At 43.3% G+C, this 25032-nt stretch overlaps 1 protein-coding gene across 2 annotated transcripts in view; it reads right to left on the bottom strand.

The window, feature by feature from the left end:
- Positions 1-25032, bottom strand: part of TBC1D4 (TBC1 domain family member 4) — a 381583-nt gene that overhangs the window by 74821 nt on the left and 281730 nt on the right. For both annotated transcript variants that reach the window (XM_033948745.1, XM_033948746.1), the window contains exons 6-10: positions 18285-18376; positions 16472-16582; positions 6721-6843; positions 2338-2412; positions 7-242 (exon numbers count right to left, since the gene is read on the bottom strand). In XM_033948745.1, the coding sequence (XP_033804636.1) occupies positions 7-242; positions 2338-2412; positions 6721-6843; positions 16472-16582; positions 18285-18376 (637 nt within the window). The remainder of the gene's footprint in view (positions 1-6; positions 243-2337; positions 2413-6720; positions 6844-16471; positions 16583-18284; positions 18377-25032) is intronic.

Raw genomic sequence — 25032 nt, 5'->3', positions numbered from 1 at the left:
ACTCACCTGCTCTGTGGCACATCAGTGGCCAGGGAGTTCTGTCTCAGAAGAGGAGATCTTATGTTCTGGGGCCTTGCTTCTGGTACAGTTACCCTTCTCTTGGCAATGGAGGGAAGATGGCTGAAAGTATGAGCCCGTCGCCTGAACTGGGGAGAATCCTGATCTTCCTCCGGGAAGGGCTGCCAGGAAGACACCGGGGAAGCTGGCGGCGTCCCAGGAGGAGAGTCTCCTGGGGAATAGTCCTGCAAAGGCACCACAAACAAGAGTGAGGCCTTTCCTCCTTAAGGTAGCTGCTGACATAACCAGAACAAATTCATCGACTTATCCAAGCAAAGAACCAAGGCCTTGTCCATACCACTGCAGCAGAGACCAAACAACTTCTGAAGTTCTATTGTATGCTAATTTTTTGTTCCACCACCATATCCTTAGAAAACTCTCACAAGGGAAAAAAAAGTACCTTAATTAAAAAAAAAAAGAACAACAAATAAATTTGAAAAGATATTCGATACTGGTCATAAAACTCCTCTGAAGATATTTTGTCTCATAAACACCGAAGTCATAATACTATAATTAAAAAGAGCTAACTTTACACAGCTGCTTCAGAAGAGCTGAGGATGACTATAGATCATGACCAAAACTATTTTTTCACGCGTTTCCTCCACAAAGCTACAGCAAATTTCCTGTGCTGTCACCAAATATCCTAGAAAAAGCTCTCTCACTAGGCAGCCTGCATAATCAGTTCTGAGAAGGGCAGGAAAGTCCCAGCAATGTGCCTATCTGTCTCCTGACTAGCTAGACAAATACTTTGTGAGATCACTTGAACAGGAGTTAAAAACAGGAAATACAGCGACCTGTTCAAAAACTGAATCAAAGCCAGTTCTGCAAACTAAGGGGAGAGGGATGTTATCAACATGAGCTACTGTTAAAACATGTTATTTTACTCTTTACGCCAGTTACTAGTAACTAGGCTTCACTGAAGAAAATGAAACCTGTGGTAAAATAACATGTCTTAACAGTGGCCCACACTGATAGCTACACCTTTTAAACAGTCTTATTTGTTTTACTTTCAGATTTAATATTCTAATATAAAATAAAGCAGTGCAAGATTGATTTACAAAGCCTCTTCCCACTGACACAGTGGGCCGGATTCTATAAACAGTGCCTAACCGCACCTAACTTCTAGATGCTGGTCGGTGAAGTTGTCAATCAACCTGTAGACACCAGTTATAAAATCACGCTTAGCAGTGCCTAAGCATGCTTAGGCATCGCTAGGTGCCATAGAGGTAGGTATTGGTATAAGTTTACCACGACTCGACTTAGGTGCTGCTAGGTGCTGTATGATATCTGCGCATAACTTTAATGGGGATTTTTATAATTATTGTTTTTTTTTAATGGCAGGGTCAATTACCATGCGAATTAACCAATTTTAAAAAACTTAAGTTCTACATGCATTTCAGTTAGGTGTCACTAGCCATTTTCGACGAGGGTGCCTAGTGGCACCTAACATAGGCACCATTTATAGAATTTCCCCCAGTGAGTGCAATTTTACAAGGAGCCACCTAGACAGCAGGAATATGCGTAAATGATACTATTCTAGTAATTTAGATATAAGCTGGAAAATTCTATATAGTTTGCCTAAAGTTAGGGGCCTACATAGCCAATGTTGGTGCCTAACTTAATTAATAGACCTAACTGGCACTTAACACCTCATAATTGGCTTTAATTGGACTTAATTGAAAGTGATACACCTAACTCAAAAAATATGATTCTATAAAAGAAGGCGCCTAATCCAGGGGTAGGCAATTCCGGTCCTCAAGAGCCGGAGCCAGGTCAGGTTTTCAGGATCTCCACAATGAATATGTATGAGATGGATTTGCAAGCACTGCCTCCTTGAGATGCAAATCTATCTCATGCATATTTATTGTGGATATCCTGAAAACCTGACCTGGCTCCGGCTCTCGAGGACCGGAATTGCCTACTCCCGGCCTAGTCCAAAGCATCTGGCTACACACAGGTGGGGTTAGGGGTGGATCATGGGTGTGTTTTTGAGTTTGGTGCCTCTTTGTGAACTAGCTGCCATTAGGAGCCTAACTTAGGAAAAGGTATTTAAGGGAAGAAAACCCTGGTATAAAATGTGTGTCACTAAGCGTGATTCAATACAGTGCGTCTAACTTTTTTAGGCAGACTATATAGAATAAACCTTAGAAATCTAAATACGTTAAATTCAATAACATACCAACATATTTCATTGCCTGCAGGATAATCGTCTCAGCATGGGATCATGAAGTAAGGTCAATGAGATCAGGTTAACATTACCATCACTCTCGGCTTACGTACCTTGTCTGAAGCAAAGCTGTTGCAGCGTTCAAAGCTGTCCATACTACCCAGTCGCCCTCGCATCTTGTAAGCTCCCTGGTGGAAGAGCACAAAATTATTCCAGTGTTACTTTTGTCATCTAAACGGGGCACTGGCCTGCTCTGCAGTCACCCTCAGAAACGGATGGAATTCATTTCACTCCTTCTATATCACACAAAATTTCTAATTGAGAAACCCAAATTATTCATTTTGCCTCCTCACGGAGGGGCATTTTTGATATGATGTCTAAGTCCGAGTTTGGACGTTTTGTGAAGCAAATGGTCATTTTTTTGAAACTGCAAAATATCTCTTATTTTTTCAAAAATGACCTGTGAGCAGGATATAAATTGTATACAAATGTGTTCATGTGCATGTCTGAGTTGTTGGAGAGATAACTGTGATTATATGTACATCTTTTCATAAGATTTTGTATTTTTTCTTACCATAATCAATAAAAATATTTGAACTTAAAAAAAAAAAAAAAAAAAAAAAATGACCTTCCTAGACATGTTCACCCTTAGTGTGTCTATCTTTTTTGACCATTTTTGAAAAACAAAATATTCATACGAAAAACGTAAAAAACAAGACATTTGGACGTAGGAAGGACCAGCATTTTTAGTAGACTAGCCATACAGACATGCCAGCAGAGCAGTGGGAGTCTATGAAGCTGAGCCCGCGCTGGGTCTAGTCGAGACTATCACGATAAGTGTTGCCATTTTTTTATGACTAAGTGGAAGCAGATGAGTATGAAATAAAGCTGAAGATCATAGTATTGTAGAAACAACGGTGTTTTAGTCTATGTAGTTCAGAGATATTGGACAGATGATTTGAATCTTGATCCCAGGATGGGGATCTGAATTAAAACTGGGTTATACAAGATTCTATGCAACGCATTGATGTCTATGATGTCCTCACCTCCCTAGTTTTGAGTCTATGAAAGTTTTTTTAATGAAAATTTGATGTATCGTATATTGTATTTAGTCGTAAGTTTAACCCCTGATCTATATAGCAGTGCAATGTGGCACCCTAGGGAGCACCGCAGTGAACTTCACATAAGGGGTCTGTGGAAGAGTGTCCTAGTGTGACAGGCTAGCCTTGTGGGGCAGGCTGGCCTGAATTATCAGGAACAATCAGCACACATTACTCAAACACTTTTAACATAATCATAGTGTTTTCTTTATTGGTTTGCCTAACACTTAATACAATAATATCACTGTGGCTTACCTCAGCCAGGCAGTCCTTCAGCCTTCCCTCAGCTTCAGGAAGCAGCCTTCAGTTTCCCTGGGCATCTGCCCTAGCCCATGTCTAGGAAAACTGGGAGTTCCCTTCTCTCTCTCTCTCTCTCTCTCTCTCTCAGGGAGCTCTATCCTAGAGACCTCTCCTACTAGTTTCTCTATGAATCTTTTAACTCTGGGCAGAAGAACTCCTCCTTGCCTGAGTCCCACCCTTCTGATTCAGCAGTGAGCTCCAAAGCGCAAGGCACTCTGGGACCTGTAGTCTTTTCCCAATTACCCATCGCCCTCTGCTGCCCAGTAGCATAACTGCACACTTAAAGAGGGAAAACCCTTGAATCTTATCACAGGGTCCCAGGTAAACATCTCACAATAACTCTGTTACACTGATTAGGGAGCCCTCCAAAACTCTCCAGAAACCTACTGGACCCATCTGTGTACCACTCAAATAGCTCTTATGGCTGCAGGTGTCACCTATATATTTCAGTACAGTAGGGTTTTGGTGGGTTTTGATGATATCACACTTTCTACCACAAGTTTACTAGTTATAGTGGGATATGGGCCTGGGTCCCCTTCTTGGAGTCCACTATACTGACCTACCAGGCTACTCCAGACACCTACTTGCTGCTTTAATAATAAGACTGGCTATAACATCTGTAGCTGTCATACAGGCATGCATGTACTGTTGTCTTCACATCTTTGTTGGGTGGGAGGGGGGTCAGTGACCACTGGGCGAGTGTGGGTGGGCATGCTTACTAACCCCAGCGGTCATCTGGTCAGTTTGGGCACATTTTGGCACAACAGATCTAGCCCCAAATATCCAAATTGTGCCCTGGACATTTTATAAAATGTTTATCGCTGCAAACGTCCAGTCCTAAGCCCACCCTAGTCCAGCCCAAACCATGCCTCTAGCACCCCCCCCTTGGAATCTAAGTGAACAGCAGATGAACAGCATAGAAAACCATCTAGAAAATATGTTTCAAAAATGGCAATGTGAACGTTTTGGCGATATAACCATCCAAGTGCCACTTCATGCCATTTATCTGTTTTGAAAATGACTCCCCATATGTCATAAAGGGAGCAGCACTAGGAGAAAAAGTGAAAGGCACACAAAGAACTTCTATCAAGGCTAAGATCTGTAATTCTTTTGACTTCTTGTCCAGCAAGATCCTGCAAACTCTGCTATGATCTCACACCTGTGATGCAACCCTGGGAAAACTGTAAATATACATGCAATGCAACAAAAAGTGAAGACTCAGATAGTTTTCTGCCTACTTATGCCTTAAGATTAGCTCATGGTACTCTGCTGAAGGTAAAGAAGTAAGAGTGCCCACAGGATAAGATCATTTTGTATCAGGTCTAAGAAAAATGACAAAGAAATCTTGCACCCTAGAGATAATTGAGGCATGAACTTATGAAGATCAGGATTCCCTTTATGAAATGCATTAAGTGAAGTTCAGGAGATGGATAAATTTACATGAAGATGCATTGGAGAGGGGGGTCGGATGCAGAGTAAAGAGAAAGTACAGCTTGGTTCAAGAGAGTGCCCAGCACTACACTTTTCAAGACTTTCTCTTACCCTGTATCCCTCCCCCTCCACCATGCATCTTCATAAGAATAGCCATACTGGGTCAAAGGGAAGTTTGAGACAGCAGCATCTTCTGTTTTCTTTTGGTTATTGGACCGGAGCAGTTGTGGGACGCATCCCAGCAACTCTACCGCTTCAGATAAGTACAGGCTGTTTTATTAGCATTTGAAAGTGAAGTCTGTATGCGGTGGAATGAGACAGTGATTAGCTGTGATGTCTCATTTACAACTGGCTCTGTGATCTTTCACTAGCGTGTGGTTGTTGGGTCAGAGCTTTCACTTATATTTTTATTATGTAGTAAGATATTGAGAAAAGAAAATAAGAAAAAAAAGTTTTTCAAGACATTTGAAGTGATAAGCATCTTGCCTATATTGTGCTAACTGCTGCTACTGATACCACTACTGCTGCTATCTTCATACTTGGTAGGGGAGATGGAACTGGGGAGGGGAGGGGACTGAACGTCCGCTATTTTGTTTTCATCATCTGGGGGCCCTGTGAACTTTTAAATATTAAAATGAATTCATGTTGGGTAAAGTGCTGCATCAGTGCATTTAACCAAATAAGTTTAAAAATGAATGTGTGAGACAATACTATATAGAGCAGTGTTTTTCAACCTTTTTACACCTATGGACCGGCAGAAATAAAAGAATTATTCTGTGGACCGGCATCGGTCCGTGGATTGGTGGTTGAAGAACAGTGGGCTAAGTCGTGGGCCAGACCCCGCCCATTTCTACCCAATCTCCACCCCAGACCCCACCCCTATAATAGTACTAATTGCACCTTGCACGTCCTGTGCCTCATCTGGAAGCCTTCCCTCTGACGTGCAACGTCAGAGAGAAGGCTTTCGGTTCAGGCGCAGGATGCCCGTAGGAGCTATTGCCCGTGACTTTGTGCACCGAATCAGTTAGGAAGAGGGAGCTGGCTCGAAGATAACGCCGTATCGATCGCACCGTGGACCGGTGGTTTAAGAACACTGTTTTGGGTCTGATGTACATGCTGGCCCTGTGGACCGGCAGGAAATTTCTGTGGACCGGCACTGGTCCATGGACCGGTGGTTGAAGAACACTGATATAGAGAACAAGCATGATCAATCTTTTTTGAAGCTTACTCTGGGAACCCTCCTTCCAGCTGCCTCTAAGCACCCACTAGCTCCTATCTAATCTAAACACAGTGAAGTCTGCATTGCAGCAGGTGACAGACAAGATACAAACTGTTCCCACAACACACAAATTCAGATATCCCTGGCCTTAAATTTAACACAACGTTATGTTTACTTCTAGAGGGAGTGAATAACACACTCTTTGGTTTACAATAGTACAATGAAATGATGATTTAACAGCTCCTCTCTCATCCTCCCTTGTTTGTGCTACAGAAGCGAGAGAAGCAGGTCACTTTTCATTCTCATCAAAAAGTGGACACATTTATTTCTAATTCTGATACAAACTGGCTGTAAATAAAAGTTGTTTTAAAAACGAGGCCACTAGGTAATCTTATCACTGCAAGTGGTTTTAGAAAAAGCACTTGATACTTTGCTGATGGTCCTACCCTTGAGAAGATATTTTCCAAAGAACTGGTCAAGGACTTCTTGGCTTTGTTTTTCAGAATGTCAAGCTTGAACCGGCCACTAGGTGTTATATTCTCTGGAATCGTGTTATTTGAAATGTTTTGCTGAAAAATAAAAGTAGCAAAGAATATTTTTTTAAAATCATTGAACATATCAAGAGCTTACATTGTAACTAAAACCTTTTAAAACTGGGGAGGGCAACATTTACACAGAGGGCCACATGAATGTTAGTATTATTCCTAGCGGCCACAATATTACATAATCTTGGACCTGGAAATGCACAGAGCTTCACAGCATTTAAAATTGCCAAAACTCTAGTTAATATCATTTTCTGTATACTTCTCATGGTCTTGGGGGCCGTTTAAAATTCAATGATGTGTCACATTCAGCTCATGGGCTGCAGTTTGCCTACCCCTATCTTGAAGGGATACTCGCTCTTTCAACCCCTTTCTCTGCCTCAACTCAAAAATCTCCCTTATCCCTTTCTAAGTTTTCCTATTACTAATCAACGGTACAAAAGGACTCTGAATGCCAGTCTAAGATTCAAGTTAGAAACAGTTTCCTTTTGGCATGAGTGAGGGGTGGGTTTTTTTTTTGGTTTTTTTTCTTTAGGGTTTTTTTTTCTGTTACCATATTTTTCACTCCATAAGATGCACTTATTTTGCACCCAAAAGTGGGTGGAAATCTCGGTGCGTCTTATGAAGCGAAGCTGAAAAATTTGAATCCCCCACATGACTGCAACACCCCCCCCTCTGCGCACCAGCTTTTTAAACATCGCCCACCGCTCTCCCTGTACAATTGCAACCCCCATGGCCACACCACCTTTCAGCCGCACACTTTTTTAAAACAACCCCTCCCGCCGCTGCCGTCTTCACCGCCATACCTTTTTCAAACCTGGTGGTCCAGTATATATTCCTCCCTCCACGGCTCTGCATTATTTTCCGGCAGCAGGTGCACGAGTCAGGAGCGCAGCAGTCAGGCTTTACACGCTCCCGCTTGGGCCTCCGCTGCTTTTTGAATGGCTGGCGGCAGTTCTCACAGGACTCACAAGAACTGCTGGCAGCCATATAGAAAGAGGCGCGGAGCCAGGCAGGAATGCGGAAAGCTTGCGCCTTACCTTCGGGCTCCTGACTCGCATGCCTACTGCTGGAAAATAATGCAAAGCCAGGGAGGGAGGGAGATAAGAATTAAAAAAGGTACGGGTTGGGTTTTTTTAAAGGTACAAAGGGGGGGTATGATATAAAAAGTACAAAGGGGGGATATGATTAAAAAAGAACAAGGGGGGGCTATGATTAAAAGGTACAAGGGGGTATGATTAAAAAGCTGCAAGGGGAGTATGATTAAAAAGGTACAAGAGGGGGTATGATTAACGGTACAAGAGGTGGTATGATTAAAAAAGGTACTGGGGTACGTGGGGGGATGATTTAAGGTACTGGGGGTAAGAGGCCAGCCTGCCTGTCACTAGGCTACTAGGCCTGACTGCCACTAGGCCTGCCTGCTCTATGCCCTGTCCCTGCCCTCCCTGTGCCCTGTTCCAGCCTACCACTAGACCACCAGAAGGGGGACAGGGTACAGAGCCTGGCAGGGAAGGGGGATAGGGTGCAGACCCTGGCAAGGAGTGTGGAGTTGGGTAAAGAGCCTGGCAGGGAGAATTTGGTTCAGAATGTTTTTTTTCTTGTTTTCCTCCTCTAAATATAGGGTGTGTCTTATGGTCAGGTTCGTCTTATGGAGCGTAAAATACGGTATACATTTCTTTTATTTGTACAGTTGATCTATGGCTTTTGTATATTCCGTAAAACAGTTTTTCTTATCTCTTCACCTGCTACCGTATAAACTCGAATACAAGTCGATCCGAATATAAGTCGAGACCCCCATTTCCCCCCCAAAAAGGAGGAAAAGTGGTTGACTTAAATATGTCGGGTGGCTTAATATTTGAGTGCTCTGCCTTGTCAGGCTCTACACCCAGCCCCCTCCCTGCCAAGCTCTGCACCCAGCCCCCTTCCTTCCTTCCCTCCATCCCCTGTCAGGCTCTGCACCCAGCATCCTTCCTTTCCTCTCTCCCCTGTCAACCAGAAGCAAAGATATGACATGGAACTAATCATACTGAAGTTTGGCCTGTTTATGTGTATTTGGTTTGTATTGAAAAACCTGGTGCATCCTTTAAATATATGCACATTTACCATTTAAAGTCACTAGAATCCTTCTCAATTAAGTATATTTCTCTTGCTTCTGTAACGCTACATACTGTCAGGCTCTGCACCTAGATCTATTATTCCTTCTACCATCAGACTCTGCACCCACCCTCCCCTGTCAGGCTCTGCACCCTGTCCCCCTTCACCCCCATGCCCTATCCTCATACCTCCTCTGCCAATCCGAGCTCCTGTGCTAACAAGTTGCTGCATATCGAGTTTCTTTGGCTGCTGAACGGCATGAGCCAGTAAGGAAGCTGCTTAGCACCGAGCAGCAGCGCCAAATCGTGCTCCTGCTCATGCCACTCAGAACCAAAGAAACTTGATCTGCGGCAGCCGGTTAGCACAGGAGCTCGAAAAGTTTGCTTCTGCCTGCTGCACCTCCAACAGGGATCAGCTGTATGAGTATCGGAAGGTATGAGGATAGGGCAGGGAGGGGGGACAGGGTGCAGAGCCTTGCGGTGGTGGCAGCCTGCAATAATTCTGGGATGGGGTGTTAGCTCGAATATAAACTGTTTCCCCTATTTTTGGGCCAATTTTTTGGCCCCAAAATCCCGGTTTATATTCGAGTATATACAGCATTTATATTCCCAGGGCTAGCTGCTCTTCACCATTAATTTTTTTACTTTACAACATAGCATTCAGTCTTTTTTGCTGAATTGGGCATAGGCGAAAACCAAGACTAAGCACTTATACACCCTTCCCTGATATCAGAATATCAACCTTTTGTCAACTCAGCGCAGATCTCAAGCCTAAGTTTGGGCATGACACTCATGCCTGCCAAAACCTGGTGCAAGTGCTGTGCCCAACTATGACAATAATGACAATTCTGCATGCAAATTACATTGTTCTGTTACATCATGCCTAAATCCTAGGAGCATCCCTGACTTGCCCATGATCACGCCCCCTTTTGGTTGTACACTATTAGGTGTGCCTTTCATAGAAAAAGGCGCAGAGCAGATCCTTGCGCCACTCCTAAGTACAACCAATTAAGGGAAAGAGGCTGTTAACACCAATAATTGACTGTTAATCTGTGCCCAAATTTTCATGCCCAAATTTGCGTGACCTATATAGAATGTGACAGATAGCGTGTAAATGCAAGAGGTTCATATAAATGAATGGAGTATGGCTGGGGCTCCCACTTACACATGTAACTTACAGAATTCTTTTAGTTACGTGTGTCCCAGCCACATTTATGTGAGTGCAATTATGCTGGATCTATGTACAGGTGGTGCAACTGTGGACGTATAAACGTTAGACACACCAGTACAGGGTTACACTAGTATTCTATAATCAAATCTGGGTGCCCAGATGCCATTTTAGAACTGGTTCTCACATGCAAGCATCAGGACACCTAAATGGAGACTGAACTCTGAGGATTTTCTTAGAGATCAGACTCCATGGGTCACCCATGAGGTTAATTCATATCCGCCCACCCCAAGGTGGAGCTTTTTTGGCTCTTCAGCAAACCAGGAACTGGCATTGTTTTGGTACAATTTTTCTGTTCTTTCTTTTTTCTTCCAGGTGTAAGTACTTCTGCAATCACAGTATGGTTGGGAAGCATTGTGTCACCAAAGCTGCTGCTCAGGTTACAGCTTCTGTGTAGACAGAAAATATTACCCAGGCAGAGGGAATGGTTCCATGTGCAAGCTATCTTCAGCTTGAATCCCTCATTAATGAAGTAAAGGAACTGAGAGAGGAGGTAGCAAGACTGAGAAGCATCTATGAGAATGAGAGGTACATCGATGAAATGGTTCATGAGTTGTCAAAGATTTCCAGCAGTGGGGAAGAAGAGGCTATGCTGAGGGAATACAGCTGGACTCAGATTACAGAACCCTGCAAAATTGGTACTGTGATTCCACCCGCCCTTGAACTGAAGAATCAGTATGCTGCCCTGGAAATGGAGATGAGAGGAAGGACCAAAGCTTGAAATCCCTAAAATTGCTGGATCTATGACCACTAGGAGGTGTAAGATAGTGGTGGTTGGCAATTCCCTTCTGAAGGGTACAGAAGTGTCCATCTGCGGACCAGACATGATGTCCTGGGAGGTATGCTGTCTGCCTGGTGCCAAAATCCAAGATGTTACAGAAACATTGCCAAGACTCAGCAAGCCTGATGACTATTAACCGATGCTGCTCATCCACATTGGCACTAATGATACTGCCAGGTACCCCTGCGAACGTATCAAAAGTGACTTTGTGGCTCTGGGAGAGAAGATGAAGCAGTCAGGTGCATAGGTGGTATTCTTGTCCATCCTCCCTATCGAGGGTAAGGGCCAGGCCAGAGAAGCACGCATCCTGGAGATGAATGCATGGCTATATGAATGGTGTTGTCGATAGCATTTTGTCTTCCTGGACCAAGGGATGATTTTCCAAGGGCTAAGGAGCAGGGATGGTATACATCAAAGAAGGGAAGAAATGTTTTCGGCAGCAGGCTGGCTAATATGCTGAAGAGGGCTTTAAACTAGAAGTGATGGGGCAGGGTGATCAAAGTCCCCGGGTAAGTATAAGCCCTCAGATAAGTAAATCACTGAATACTTCTACATGGATGGAAAAATGGGGCAATGTCTGGAAAGCAGTATATACTATGCTCGAAGTATGGTAAACAAGATTCTGGATCTAGAAGCTGTGATGGAAGATGAGTTGGATATAGTGGTGATCACGGAGACATGGTTCAAGGATATCCATAACAGGGATGTAGTTATTCCGGGCTATAATGTGTTCAGGAAAGACAGGGTAGGAAGAAAAGGAGGGGGAGTAGTAGCGTTATATGTTTAGAATCATATTAAAGCCACACAATTGCAGGATCTGAAGGGCAGGGAAAAGGCACTTTGGATCAATTTGGAAAGAGGGAATGGTAAATATATTTACATTGGTTTGATATACAGGCCTCCTTCACAGATGGAAGAAGTGGACAGAGATTTAATAGTAGGCATTAAGAATATATCTAAAAATAGGGGAAGCTTTACTAATGAATGATTTTAACAGGCCAGATGTTGAATGTGGTATCCCTATTGCAGGGTCTTCTAGAAGCAGGGAGATCCTGGATTCTCTTCAAGGAGAACGTTTCAGCAGTTGGTAATGGAACTCATGCGGAAAGGGGTCATACTAGTCCTTACAAATGGGGAAAGTGTTTCTGATGTTACAGTGGGTGATCATATTTATTTATTCAGTTTTCTATTTATTTATTCCGTTTTCTATACCATTCTCCCAGGAGAGCTCAGAACGGTTTACATGAGTTCTTTCAGGTACTCAAGCATTTTTCTCTCTCTGTCCCGGCGGGCTCACAATCTATCTAATGTACCTGGGGCAATGGGGGGATTACGTGACTTGCCCAGGGTCACAAGGAGCGGCGTGGGTTTGAACCCATAACCCCAGGGTGCTGAGGCTGTAACTTTAACTACTGTGCCACACTCTCACCAAGTGTGGAATCCAGTAATCACTGCATGGTACAGTTTAATATTAAGATGGGTATAAAGAAGGCTCATTCAAAAGTAAAGGTTCTAGACTTAAAAAGAACTAACTTTGTTTGGATGGGGGATTACGTCAAGGAATTGTTGTCTGGATGGAAGCGTCTGGTAGGAATAGAAATGAAGGGGGCAAAAAGGAGTTATTGTAAGAGTGACAAATCTTTATGTGAGGCAAGGAAGTAAAAGTAAGAGGAAAAGAAGGCCGCTTTTGTTCTCAAAAGTAGTAGCTGAGAATGTAAGGAATAAGAGGTTAGTTTTCATAAACTACAAAAGAATGCAGAAAGAAGAAGACAGGCAAAAATATCCGGAAAAGTTAAGAGAGATTTGTTGAGTAGTCAGAAAAGCAAAGATACAAATGGAAAAAAAAATAGCTGACAAGGTAAACGGGGAGATGACATTTTTTAGATATATCAGTGATAGGAAGTAGTGCAAAAGTGGCTTTGAAACTCAAAAGTGAAGGGGAGGAATATGTAGAAGCTGATAAAGAAAAGGCTGAATTGCTTAACAAATATTTCTCAATATGTATACTTTGGAGGAAAGACAGGAGAGGGGAGATATGATAGAGACATTTAATTACCTACATGGCGTAAATGTGCATGAGTCAAGTCTCATTTGAAAGGAAGCTCTGGAATGAGAGGGCATAGGATGAAGTTAAGAGGTAATAGGCCCAGGAGTAAGGAAATACTCTATTTTTCGCTCCATAAGATGCACCAGACCATAAGACGCACCCTAGATTTAGAGTAGGAAAACCAGAAAAAAAAAACATTCTGAACCAAATTGTGTACTAATATATACCAGACTCTGCACCCTGTCTCTCCTTCCCTGCCAGGCTGTTCATTTCATTTTTCATATACACACAGCAGATATAAATTATCAAAACTGACACATTTTGATCATTAAATTCAAAATAAAATAATTTTTCCTACTTTTGTTGTCTGGTGATTTCATGAGGCTCCTTCTTTCCTTCCTTTCTTCACTCAGGCCCAAGAATTGTCCCTTTCTATTCCCTCCCTCCCTCGTGCCCCCTCCCACTCACTGCCTTCCAGCCTTTGTTCTTTGACCTACCTCCCTCCCATGTCCCTCCCATGTCCCGAGTTCATGCCCCCTCACTGCCTTCTAGCCTTTGTCCTTTGTTCTCCCTCCCTCCCATGTCACGAGTTTGTGCCTCTTTGCCCGCACTGCCTTTCAGCCTTTGTCCTTCGTCCTCCCTGCTGCGCCAGAAACTGCCTTCCTCCCCCCTGCATGCTGAAACCTGCCACCCTCTGGCAATTCCTCCTACTGTGGCCCCGGTCCAGAGTAGGACCCACTCTTTGGGGGTACACGGGCTTTGGGGGTACACGGGCTGACTGCTGCCCGCTGCTGTTCCCTGCCGCCGCTACTCCTGCTCCCTGCTCACCGCTGATGCTCCCTGCTGGCCGCTGCTGCGCCGCAACTCACAGAAGGGAAAGGAAGAGCCAGCGTGCAGCGATTGCACGTCGTCAGCCCACAAGCCTTCGCCCGACGTCAGAACTGAGACAGAGACTGTGTCTGAACTCAAGAAAGTGTGGGATAGGCACATGGAATCTTTTAGAGAGAGGAAGAGATAATATTTACTGTGAATGGGCAGACTTGATGGGCCATTTGGCCTTTATCTGCCATCATGTTTCTATGTTTCTCTGTTTACTAACTGATTGAACCATGAAAAATTTAATATACAATCATGTAAAGAAAGTTAAGATAAAGAAGCCTAGGCTAAAACCCTGCTGAAGGATGAGTGCTGAAGGCTAACTGAAAGGGAGATACATTTTTTTAAGTCCTGTTGCAGTGCTACAAATAGAGACAGAGTGATCTGCTGGAACTTTAAAGGCATAGCACTAGAGAGAGGGGTGTGGGCTCTGTTGCAATGCCTTATTGATACTAAATTATACTGTATAAAGCAGTATCCTGCCAAAACTCTTACATATGCAGGACCAGAGAGACTGAAATGGGAACCATTTATAATGCTAGAGTGAAACTTGAGACAGACATCACTTTCATTATAAATTATATTAGAGAACTGTGTGTCCTTATTTACTTCTGCGGAGTGAAATTTCCTAGGCAAATAGTAAAACTCGGCACTGCCAAAAGTTTATTTATTCATTCAATTTTATAGCCCGTCCTCCCAAAGGAGCTCAGAATTGATTATAAATAAGGTCTCAAGCATTTTCCCTATCTGTCCTGGTAGCCTCAGTCTATCTAATGTACCTGGGCAGCCAGTGGAGGATTAAGTGAGTTGCCTAGGGTAACAAGGAGCAGCACAAGGTTTAAACCCACAACCTCAGGGTGCTGAGGCTGTAGCTCTAACCACTGTGCCACACTTTCGAGGAGTTGCCAGAACTCCAAAGCCACTACTTTGTGCCAATATACTTCAGGCAGTTTGAGTGCATAAAATGCTGTTCTACACATTCAAGTCCCTTAAGAGTCATATTTCTGAGTAATTTATCAGTAAAGATGAATCCTTATTATTGAAATCTTTTGAGTGCCTGCCTGGTTGTGAAAGACACAATTAGCCTTTTCTGTTGTGTGTGTTACTTGAAGTTTACATGTTACACAGTGAGCTAAATGGCTGATGCTCCTCTACTCAGGACTCCTTCAAGCATGTCCTGGAAACTGTCCAGTGATGTCATAAGCTAGACTAACACAGTGTGCAATCCATATCTAGCATCTGTGATTTCAAAAACTGGTCTCAGGACAGCTTTAAACTGCTACAAAGAGGTGTCTGGTCTCTACCCAGAACAAAATGTATACCACATTAATCTAAAACTGGTTTCCACTGTACTACTGAAAAAGATGAATGAGCACTGACTCTCATTTGACCCTGACAAATATTTAAGAAGCATCAGCTACTTGTCTGTACAATTAGTCTGGAAAATACATTTTTTGACCTTGTAGTTTCTTGCTGTTCCTTTGAACTTCTGACTCAACTGGAATGCTGAGGTCTGGCACCATTTGCTACCTATTGATTTTTCCTGAGTTTTATATACTATCCCAGTTTATTTAGTCAAACTACTGTAGTAATGGTCCTTCAGCCAGAGAAGACCCCAGAGCTCTTTTCAGTCATTAATACAACCACAAGGTGTCACCCTTCAGCAATGATCACAACTCTCTTCCCACCAAGGGTTATGAATGCTTTGCTTACAGCAGTGGCCTTTATTAATTTTTAAGCTGGGGCCACTTTGGATTATAATGAGCTGATGGAAGAGCCACCAAATATCTTCTCATGCACGGGCAACTATACTTCTGAACAATGTGTGTCAATGACATCCAGCCCCACCAGCTCCCTTCAAACTTCATTGGCATTATCATGATTGTGAGCATTTGCTTTTGTCTATTAAGAAATAGCTTGCCATTCAAGATTGCAGCTCTTCCCCCAATCCATTTTCCTCTTTCTGTCCTCAGCCTGCGTAGAGGCAAAATAGCAAAAAAAATAAAAAATTAGGGGCTGCCTCAGAGATCTCCAGGGGCCACCCTTGGTCCCAGATCATGTATTGAAGAATGCTGACCTAAAACATCCCCAACCCAGACAGGTTGTAGCACTAACCACTGCACCACACTCTCCTCCAGGATAATCCTAATACCCGAATTCTAGAATACATCATGTCATACTGGAGTAAACAATACCATATATAGGCACAAAAGTGTCACTGTCAAACAATCATAAATAGTCCACAGACCCGGTGAGTAATCATGTAGATTAGCGTTTTGCTATAGTTCCGGATAATCCTTGCCTCAGTGTCCCCGACCCTGATGAAATTCTTGAAACGCGTCAGTGGGAAACAAGGCATATCCGGTTACAAGATAAGTTTACTATTAAACAATAATCAAGTATTCTAGTATTTAATATTTCCAACGTTTAAAAAAAAAAACGAGCACTGACACTTTATAAATTATTCAAACAAGTCAATAGTCAACACTATAAAAGGTTCCGGTGAGGACGGCTACCACACAATATATGGTGTGGCATTCTGAGGAACATTGTGTGAAGTGTATACTTATGCAGTAGTGGACTATTTATGATTGTTTGATACTGGAGTAAAGTCAGACAACAATGTATACCAGTGGCATTTCTCCGATATGAAGGTGTGTCTTCTGTTTGGCCTCACACAGCTGCCTCAAATGGAGAATCACCAGCTCATTTTCTTCCTGATCACTGACTGGCTTCATTTTCTGTCAATAAAGCACATAAACAATATTGGATTGGGCAACTATTTTTTGTTTGCTTGCTTAGTTTCCAGTCAGAATGAAAAAAGGAGGTGCAATGCCCAGGTTCAAAACCTAATCATCCTAATTGGAAATTTATCACTTGAGATTATAATAGCATCATTGCATGTACAACTAATCTATTGAAAATCTCCAACCCAGACACACTGCAATTTCTGATGTGCACGAGATACATATCATAAGTGAATTTACAGCACTCTTCTTAACATATTCTATAGGGCAGAGGGGTCTCATCTTTAAACACAGCAAGATTTTTAAACTAGTACTTTATAGACCATGCTTTGAAGGATGAATCAAGATGTGTGCTCCCACTTTTCTTGCACCTTCCTTTTAAGTGATGCAAAGGTCATGGGGGTTGCACAGAAGACATGCCAAGCTATTACCATCAAAAGGCAGCTTGGCTGCATAGAACTGGTATTGCTATAACCTTGCTAGTAAAAGCAGCACGTCTGTTCACAAAGAAAAGCAAATAACTCATTTGGGAGTAGTTTGTGCAATCTTCAGCTGGTTCCTAAGGTTAGGATGTTAAGGACTCAAATCTCTCATTTGCCCGCCCACTGTTTTCCTTCTCAAGGTAACACTATGCAGACTGGTTAAATAAGATTGGCTTTTAAGGACAAAACTTCTATATATGACTCGTTCCCATTCTCTATAGTCTAAATCTTGGCTTTATGAAATCCAGAATATATATATATATATATATATATATATATAAGATCTTCAAATGTTTCCACACTTTTATTTTTTTAAACACTATTTATTAAATATCTCAAAAGTAAATTAAATCCCTATCTGCAAGGTAAGCTGGCTAGCCTGACTGATTAGTCACATGACATTCTATGACATGTCCTTACCACATCTCCCGCCTCAACCATTTCGCGTGAAAATATGAAAGTGCGGAAACTTTCTGAAGAACCCTTACCAGTATTTAAGTCAATATATTCAGTGCTGAATATACTTATTGTGTGATCATTATCACCGTCAGCCGATTAGTTTGGGTCTGCTTGCTTAGTCTACTAATTAGTTTAGACTGCATGGCTTATCCAGATAGCAGCTGAAAATTGCTACTATCTGCATAATTCTACCACACTACCTTTCCTTCACCCCACTAGTCGATAGATAGTAATGGGCCAGTTAAAGGGGTTTTGGCCCAATATGGTGGCGGAAAATTGATGGATGAAGAAGTCATACTTTGTGCCTAGCTTAAAATATCTTTCTTTATTACAATGAAAAATGCTCTTAGAGCATAACCCCCCCCCCTTTTTTTTTTTTTTTCTAAGCCGCAGTAAAGGTTTCTACCGCAGCCAGAAGCTCTAAATGTTCCGACACTGCTCTGACGCTCACTGGAATTCTATGAGCATCAGTGCAGTTAGTGCTCCGGGCCTCAGTAGAAACCTCTACTGTGGCTTAGTAAAAGAGGGGAAAGTTTCTTAAAGATATCAAAAATAATTTTGAACGATAAGGTATAGCAATGTTTAGAAATGAAACAGATAAAAAAGAACAAGATAAAGAGACAAAAAAGGAAGAGGGAAACAGTGTGAGAAACAGAGAAAGCAATAAAGTGCTTCACTCAGTACAAAAGAAAGGCCTTTTTCTGAACAAGTTCCAGAGAGAGGTACACAGGGTATGTTCTCTCAACCTATATTACCTGAACACGCTCAAAAATGTCAGCCTGCTCGTTGTCTGTCAGCAATGACAGCTGTCTCTGGATTACTAACTTGGCTCTCGGTGGGTAAAGCCCTGAAAGAAAAATGTACTTAACAATTAATACCTTAATTACAAGAACTAAATCCACATTAATGTTATTACAGCACTGTACAAAAGCAAAGGATTTAGCTCCTAGCAGCTTTCAGCTAGGTTGATCTCTGTATTTTTTTTTTTTTTGGCTACCAATGCACAAAATAACTAATCCCTCCTTTTACAAATTCATAGCGCGATTTTTAGCACCGGTTGTGATGGTAATGTACCAGCTCTTACGCTCATAGGAATTCTATGAGCGTTGGAAGTGTTTCCGCCGCAGCCAACGCTAAAAACTGCACTATTCTTTTGTAAAACGGGGGGAGGGGGTAAGAGCGTAAATGTGCAGTTAATACTGGATATGTTTACATGTTATTGTGTACCAAATGCTCAGTGGGCTCGAGTGCAGGTATTAATATGCATGGTACAGATGACTGCAAATTATATTGAAAAGTATTAAAAAGGATGTTTATGAGGCCAGTAATATATTCGAAAGAGAAAAACGCCCAAAAACCAGCCTAAGTCGGCACTTGGACGAACATTTCCCAAATACGTCCAAGTGCCGATAATAAAACCGGGTTTTGGACGTATTTCTAAACAACCTAGGCCTTCATAGTGCCACTGAACTACCAAAGCTAAACAGGGCGTTTCAGGAGGAGTGTCGAGGGCGGCAGTTGGGCGGGACGTGGGCCGGCTTAGACTTAGTCGTACAGCATGTATATACAGCACAGGATCGATGGAACTTGGGCGTTGAGACTTAGACCAGGTCCCTTGGTTTGTTATAAGGTGGTATTTTCAACTGCATTAAATATTTGGTATAATAAACATTGCCTGCATCTGGTACATAGGAGATTGCAGTTTGTTTTTTGTTTTTGCTTTGGCTGGTGATACTGCAGTTTTCGTTGGATTCCTTTGTGTTGTCCTAAGTCACAAAAACAGACACCCCCCCCACACACTACCCCAGTGATCACCGATCCCCCCCCATAAAAATATTAATCACACCTTTAAAATTCAGCCTCCAGACCATCATCACCTGGCCACCTGGCATAGGAAAGCCTAGTTGTCCAGCACAGAGGCGGCTTAAGTCGTCTTGGGGGGGAGGGGGGATTAGGGACCTATAGAGAGGAAGATCCATGCCCATAAGCCCCTGTAATCACTGCATTGATACTTAAACATGTGCACTCCCCTATACACCCCCCAAAACCCTTTTGTACTGGCATATAAGTGGCTCCTGCAGATATAAGGGCTATTGGGGTGGTTGATAAATGGGTCTAGGGGATTCTGGAGGTGGTTTGGGGGGCTCACCGTGACCTATAAGGGAGCTGTAGTGAGGAGAAGACATGGCACCCTTTTTGTGAAGTTCACAGCAGTGCCCTGTAAGGTACCCCACTATTTAGGTGGCATGTCTGGGTGTTCAGTCCATCACTTTGCAGACCCCTTCCACGTCCAACAGGGCTTGTTCTAGGCGTTTTTGACTTGGGCAAAAAGTTAGACGAAAATGTGGTATAAAGCTTGATGATTTAGTGACTTGGATGATCAGATCAGCAGGACGTATAATTAGACGATTTTCGAAACAAAAAAAATTTTGGACGTAATTTTCGAAAATGTGTCCTAGGCTGTTTTTTACTTTGGATTACTTGTGACTTAGACGGAAACGGACTTAGACGTCCCTTTCAATTATGCCCCCCACGTGGTTTACATTCAGGTACGTTATCATATTTCCCTATCTGTCCCAGTGGGCTCAAACTCTATCGTGTGTAGCTGGGGCAATGAGGGGATTAAGTGACTTGCCCAGGATCACAATATGGAAGCAATGGAATGCATAAAAGGTAATGATGGCCTATAACACTGAGAGGTTTTTGCCAGGTCAGGGGCAGCACAAAAGGTTTTGAAGAAAATATTTTGTGTCAGTTTTTCACACTGAACTGCTAGTTTTGTCTTTTAATAAGCAAAGGAGGCGCCAGCAAGTTTTAAAGACAGATAGGAAGTCTGAGCAAATCTATAAGTAAAAGCACACATCTGTGCCTGTTCTTCTGCCCCTATATATCAGTCTTGTAAAATTCTATGAGCTAATGATACTTGTGAGATTCATATTTAGGTGCTGAAGAATACGTGCTGATGTGTGCTGACACTTTCATTTTTCTCTGGGCATGCACACAAAAGCCGCACTTACCAGAAAACCTTTATTCATAAGTATCATGCACATTTCTTCCCCCACCCCCAATTACTCGCAAGTTTTCTATTTAATAGCACAATTTAACTAAGTATAAAATCTAAATATGATTTACATCAAGCACTATGGTGCTATGTTTTTTTCATTACATAAGAACATAAGAATAGCCTTACTGGGTTAGACCAATGGTCCATCAAACCCAGTAGCCAGTTCTCATGGTGGCCAATCCAGGTCACTACTACCTGGCTAAAACCCAAGGAGTAGCAACATTCCATGCTTCCCCCATGACTTTCTCAATAACAGACTATGGACTTTTCCTCCAGGAACTTGTCCATACCTTTCTTAAAACCAGCTACGCTATCCGCTCTTACCACATCCTCTGGCAATGCATTTCAGAACTTAACTATTCTCTGAGTGGAAAAAAATTTCCTCCTATTGGTTTTAAAAGTATTTCCCTGTAACTTCATTGAATGTCCTCCCTAGTCTTTGTAATTTTTGATGGAGTGAAAAATTGATCCACTTGTACCCGTTCTAATCCACCCAGGATTTTGTAGATTTCAATTATATCTCCCCTCAGCCATCTCTTTTCCAAGCTGAAGAGCACTAATTTTAGACTTCCTCATACGAGAGTTCCATTCCCTTTACCATCTTGGTTGCTCTTCTTTGAACTTTTCCTTCTATCTTTCTTGATATAAGACCAGAATTGAACGCAATACTCCAGATGAGGTTGCACTATGGAGCGATACAGGGGCATTATGACATTCTTAGTCTTGTTAACCATCCCTTTTATAATAATTCCAAACATCCTGTTTGCTTTCTAGCTGCCACCGCACATTGGGCAGAAGATTTCATCGTATTGTCTACAATGATACCCAGATCCTTTTCTTGGGCGCTAACCCACAAGGTGGACCCTAACATTCGGTAACTGTGATTCAGGTTATTCTTCCCAATGTGCATCACTATGTATTTGTCCACATTAAATTTCATCTGCCATTTGGATGCCCGGTCTTCCAATTTCCTAAGGTCCGCCTGCAATTTTCACATTTCGCATGTGTTTCAACAACTTTGAACAGTTTAGTGTCATCTGCAAATTTAATCACCTCACTCATCGTTCTAATTTCTAGATCATCCTATATAATAAAAGGCTAGCCGCGCATGCGCACTCCTATTTGCGTGCTTCCGTGATCAGTAGGCCTGTGGTCGCAGGAGAGCGCATGCGCGCTTATACGTCACCAGCCGCCGATTGCCTCCACAAGCCGGGACCGCAGCCAGCCGCCAATCTCCGTTCCTCCAGCAGAGGGGGGGGGGTCTGGGAGGAGAAGGATCGCAGCTGCTCAGCACCCCCACCGAGGAGCCCAGCAACTTTCCACTGCCCGGGACCCGAGTCCTTTGCCGCCCCCCTTTCCCTTCCCGCGGGCCCGACTACAAACCTGGCGATTTAAGCAGTGTGTGCAGCAGTCTTCACACGCTGCTTCGGGCCCTTCTACTGCCCTGATTTGCTCTGCTGCGTCTCTGATGATGTCATCAGGGACATGCCAGAGTACATCAGGGCAGTAGAAGGACCCGAAGCAGCGTGTGAAGACTGCTGCACATGCTGCTTGAATCGCCAGGTTTGTAGTCGGGCCCGCGGGAAGGGAAGGGGGGGCGGCAAAGGACTCGGGACCGCGTTTGTAGTCGGGACCGCGGGAAGGGAAAGGGGGGTAGAGAAAACGCTAATGCTGCTGCACAGGAAACTGGTGTGGGGGGAGGGAAATGGAGGGGGAGGGAAAGCTGCTTTGGACAGACAGACAGAGAGAGGAAGGGAAACACAAAGAAAATAAGAAAGACACAGGGGCAGGTGCACAGGGAACTGGTGTGGGGGGAGGGAAATGGAGGGGGAGGGATGCTGCTTCGGACAGACAGACAGAGGGAGGAAGGGAGACAGAAAGAAAAGAAGAAAGACACAGGGGCAGGGAGATACACAGAAAGACAGACAGACAAAGGGGTCCAAGGACAGAGACAGACAGAAAGAAAGACAGCGGGAGTCGCGTCAGGAGGGGTGCGGGATGCGGCAGAGGAAACTTTTCCAATGGGTGCAACTGGGCGGCTGTCGGGAACCTCTGATCAGGGGCAGAGCAAGGTACCATAGGGATAAGAAGGAGGAGGGGGGGAAAAAGGAAGGGACACCTACTGCTGCACAGGGGGAGAAGGAAAGAGGTGCTGCTGGACAGGGGGGAGGTAAAACAAAGGGAGAAGGGCTGCTGCTGCATAAGGAGAGCAGTGAAGGGGTAGTGGTGGACACAGGGGAGGTAAAAGGAAGGGACAATGGACAGGGGGAGCAGGCAAGGGGTGGTGATGGACAATCAAGGAAAAAGAAAGAAAGCGGCTAAGGAGAGAGAGAGAAAGAAATAAAGACAGACACATACACACATATATTCTAACACCCGTTAATGTAACGGGCTATAAGACTAGTTTATAAATAAGTTAAATAGCACCGGTCCCATTGCTTTTACTTTGTGGGCTTATCTGTGTGTGGCTTTTGCATGTGGCTCTGAGCATCAGCCCCAGGGTTAGGTGTTACTATTTAATTTGTGTCATTAATTACAAGACTTAACTCCATGAGAATTGCATCTAAAGAGGCGCCTAAGGCCACATCCAGCATTAGCCACACCTACAGTGGCCATAAGCATCTCTTTAGTCAGGACAAAGATACAGTTTTTGGAGGCATCTAAGGGTGCCTCCATTTTTTAAATGACCTTTTGTTTTTGATTGGCACAGTCAATTACTGCGCCAATTAAACCAAATAAAATGATTAAGTTGGCAGCGGTAGTATCTTTAATGTTTCTATCATGTCCCCTTTCAGCCTCCTCTTTTCAAGGGAGAAGAGGCCCAGTTTCTCTAATCTCTCGCTGTATGGCAACTCCTCCAGCCCCTTTACCATTTTAGTCGCACTTCTCTGGACCCTTTTGAGTACTAACATGTCCTTCTTCATGTATGGTGACCAGTGCTGGCCGCAGTATTCCAGGTGAGGGCGTACCATGGACCAGTACAGTAGCATGATAACGTTCTCCGATCATTCTGTTCGCCCTTTTCGCTGCCGTTGCGCATTGCGCAGACAGCTTCTTCGACTTGTTGACCAGAACTCCCAAGTCTCTTTCCTGGGGGGTCTCTCCAAGTACTGCCCCGGACATCCTGTATTCGTGTATAAGATTTTTGTTACCGACATGCATCACCTTACACTTATCCATGTTGAACCTCATTTGCCATGTCGCAGCCCATCTCTCGAGCGTGTTTATGTCACGTTGCAGATCTTCGCAATCCTCCTGTGTCTTCACTACTCTGAATAACTTGGTATCGTCTACAAATTTAATCACCTCACCCATCGTAGCAATTTCCAGATCGTTTATAAATATGTTGAAGAGCACCAAACCCTGAGGCACCCCACTGGTGACGCTTTTCCAGTCCGAGTATTGTCCATTTATCCCCACTCTCTGTTTCCTATACGCCAGCCAGTTTTTAATTCATGTGAGTATTTCACCCTCAATTCCATGGCTTGCAATTTTCTGAAGTAGTGGTTCATGCGGAATCTTGTCGAACAAACGCCTTCTGAAAATCCAGATATACAATCTCGACCGGGTCACCCTTGTCTATCTGCCTGTTTACTCCCTCGAAGAAGTGCAGCAAGTTTGTCAAGCAAGATCTTCCTTTGCTGAAGCCATGCTGGCTGGTCTCATCAGATCGTGCCTGTCAAGGTGATCAATGATGCGGTCCTTTATCAGTGCCTCTACCATCTTTCCCAGTACCGAGGTCAGACTCATTGGTCTGTAGTTTCCCGGATCACTCCTTGAGCCTTTCTTGAAGATCGGCGTAACATTCACCACCTTCCAGTCTTCCGGAATCCTTCCCGATTTGATCGACAGATTGGCTATTAGTTGATATCCTGAAAACTCAATTTGGGTGAACCACTATATCATGCTGCTGTGTAGCATCTTTCTTACAATGTCACATTATGACTCCTTGTCCTATTTATAAATATAAAATATAATGTTTCATATTTCACGTTTCATATTTCTAGATTCAACAAGTCTCTGGAGACGGGGGTGGTTCCTGGGGATTTGAGATGAGTGGATGTAGTGCCAATTTACAAAAGTTGTCACAGAGATAAAGCAAGAAACTACAGACCAGTAAACCTCACTTCGGTTATTGGAAAAATAATGAAAGCGTTGCTGAAAGAAAGGATAGTTAAATTTCTAGAATCTAATGAGTTACAGGCAACATGACTGATTGAATCTGATTGAAATTTTTGATTGGGTGACCAGAGAATTGGACCAAGGACATACGCTAGATGTAATTTACTTAGATTTCAGCAAATCCTTTGACACGGTTCCTCATAGGAAGATCTTGAACAAACTTAATGGGCTGAAGTTAGGACCCAAAGTGGTGAACTGGATTAGAAACTGGTTGACGGACAGGCTCCAGAGGGTGATGGTTAAAGGAATTAGCTTGG

This window comes from Geotrypetes seraphini, chromosome 6 (assembly GCF_902459505.1).
Source record: "Geotrypetes seraphini chromosome 6, aGeoSer1.1, whole genome shotgun sequence".
NCBI classification, from domain to species: Eukaryota; Metazoa; Chordata; class Amphibia; order Gymnophiona; family Dermophiidae; genus Geotrypetes; species Geotrypetes seraphini.
Note: the sequence above shows the minus strand (reverse complement) of the source record. Positions and strands in the feature narration are given on the sequence as shown.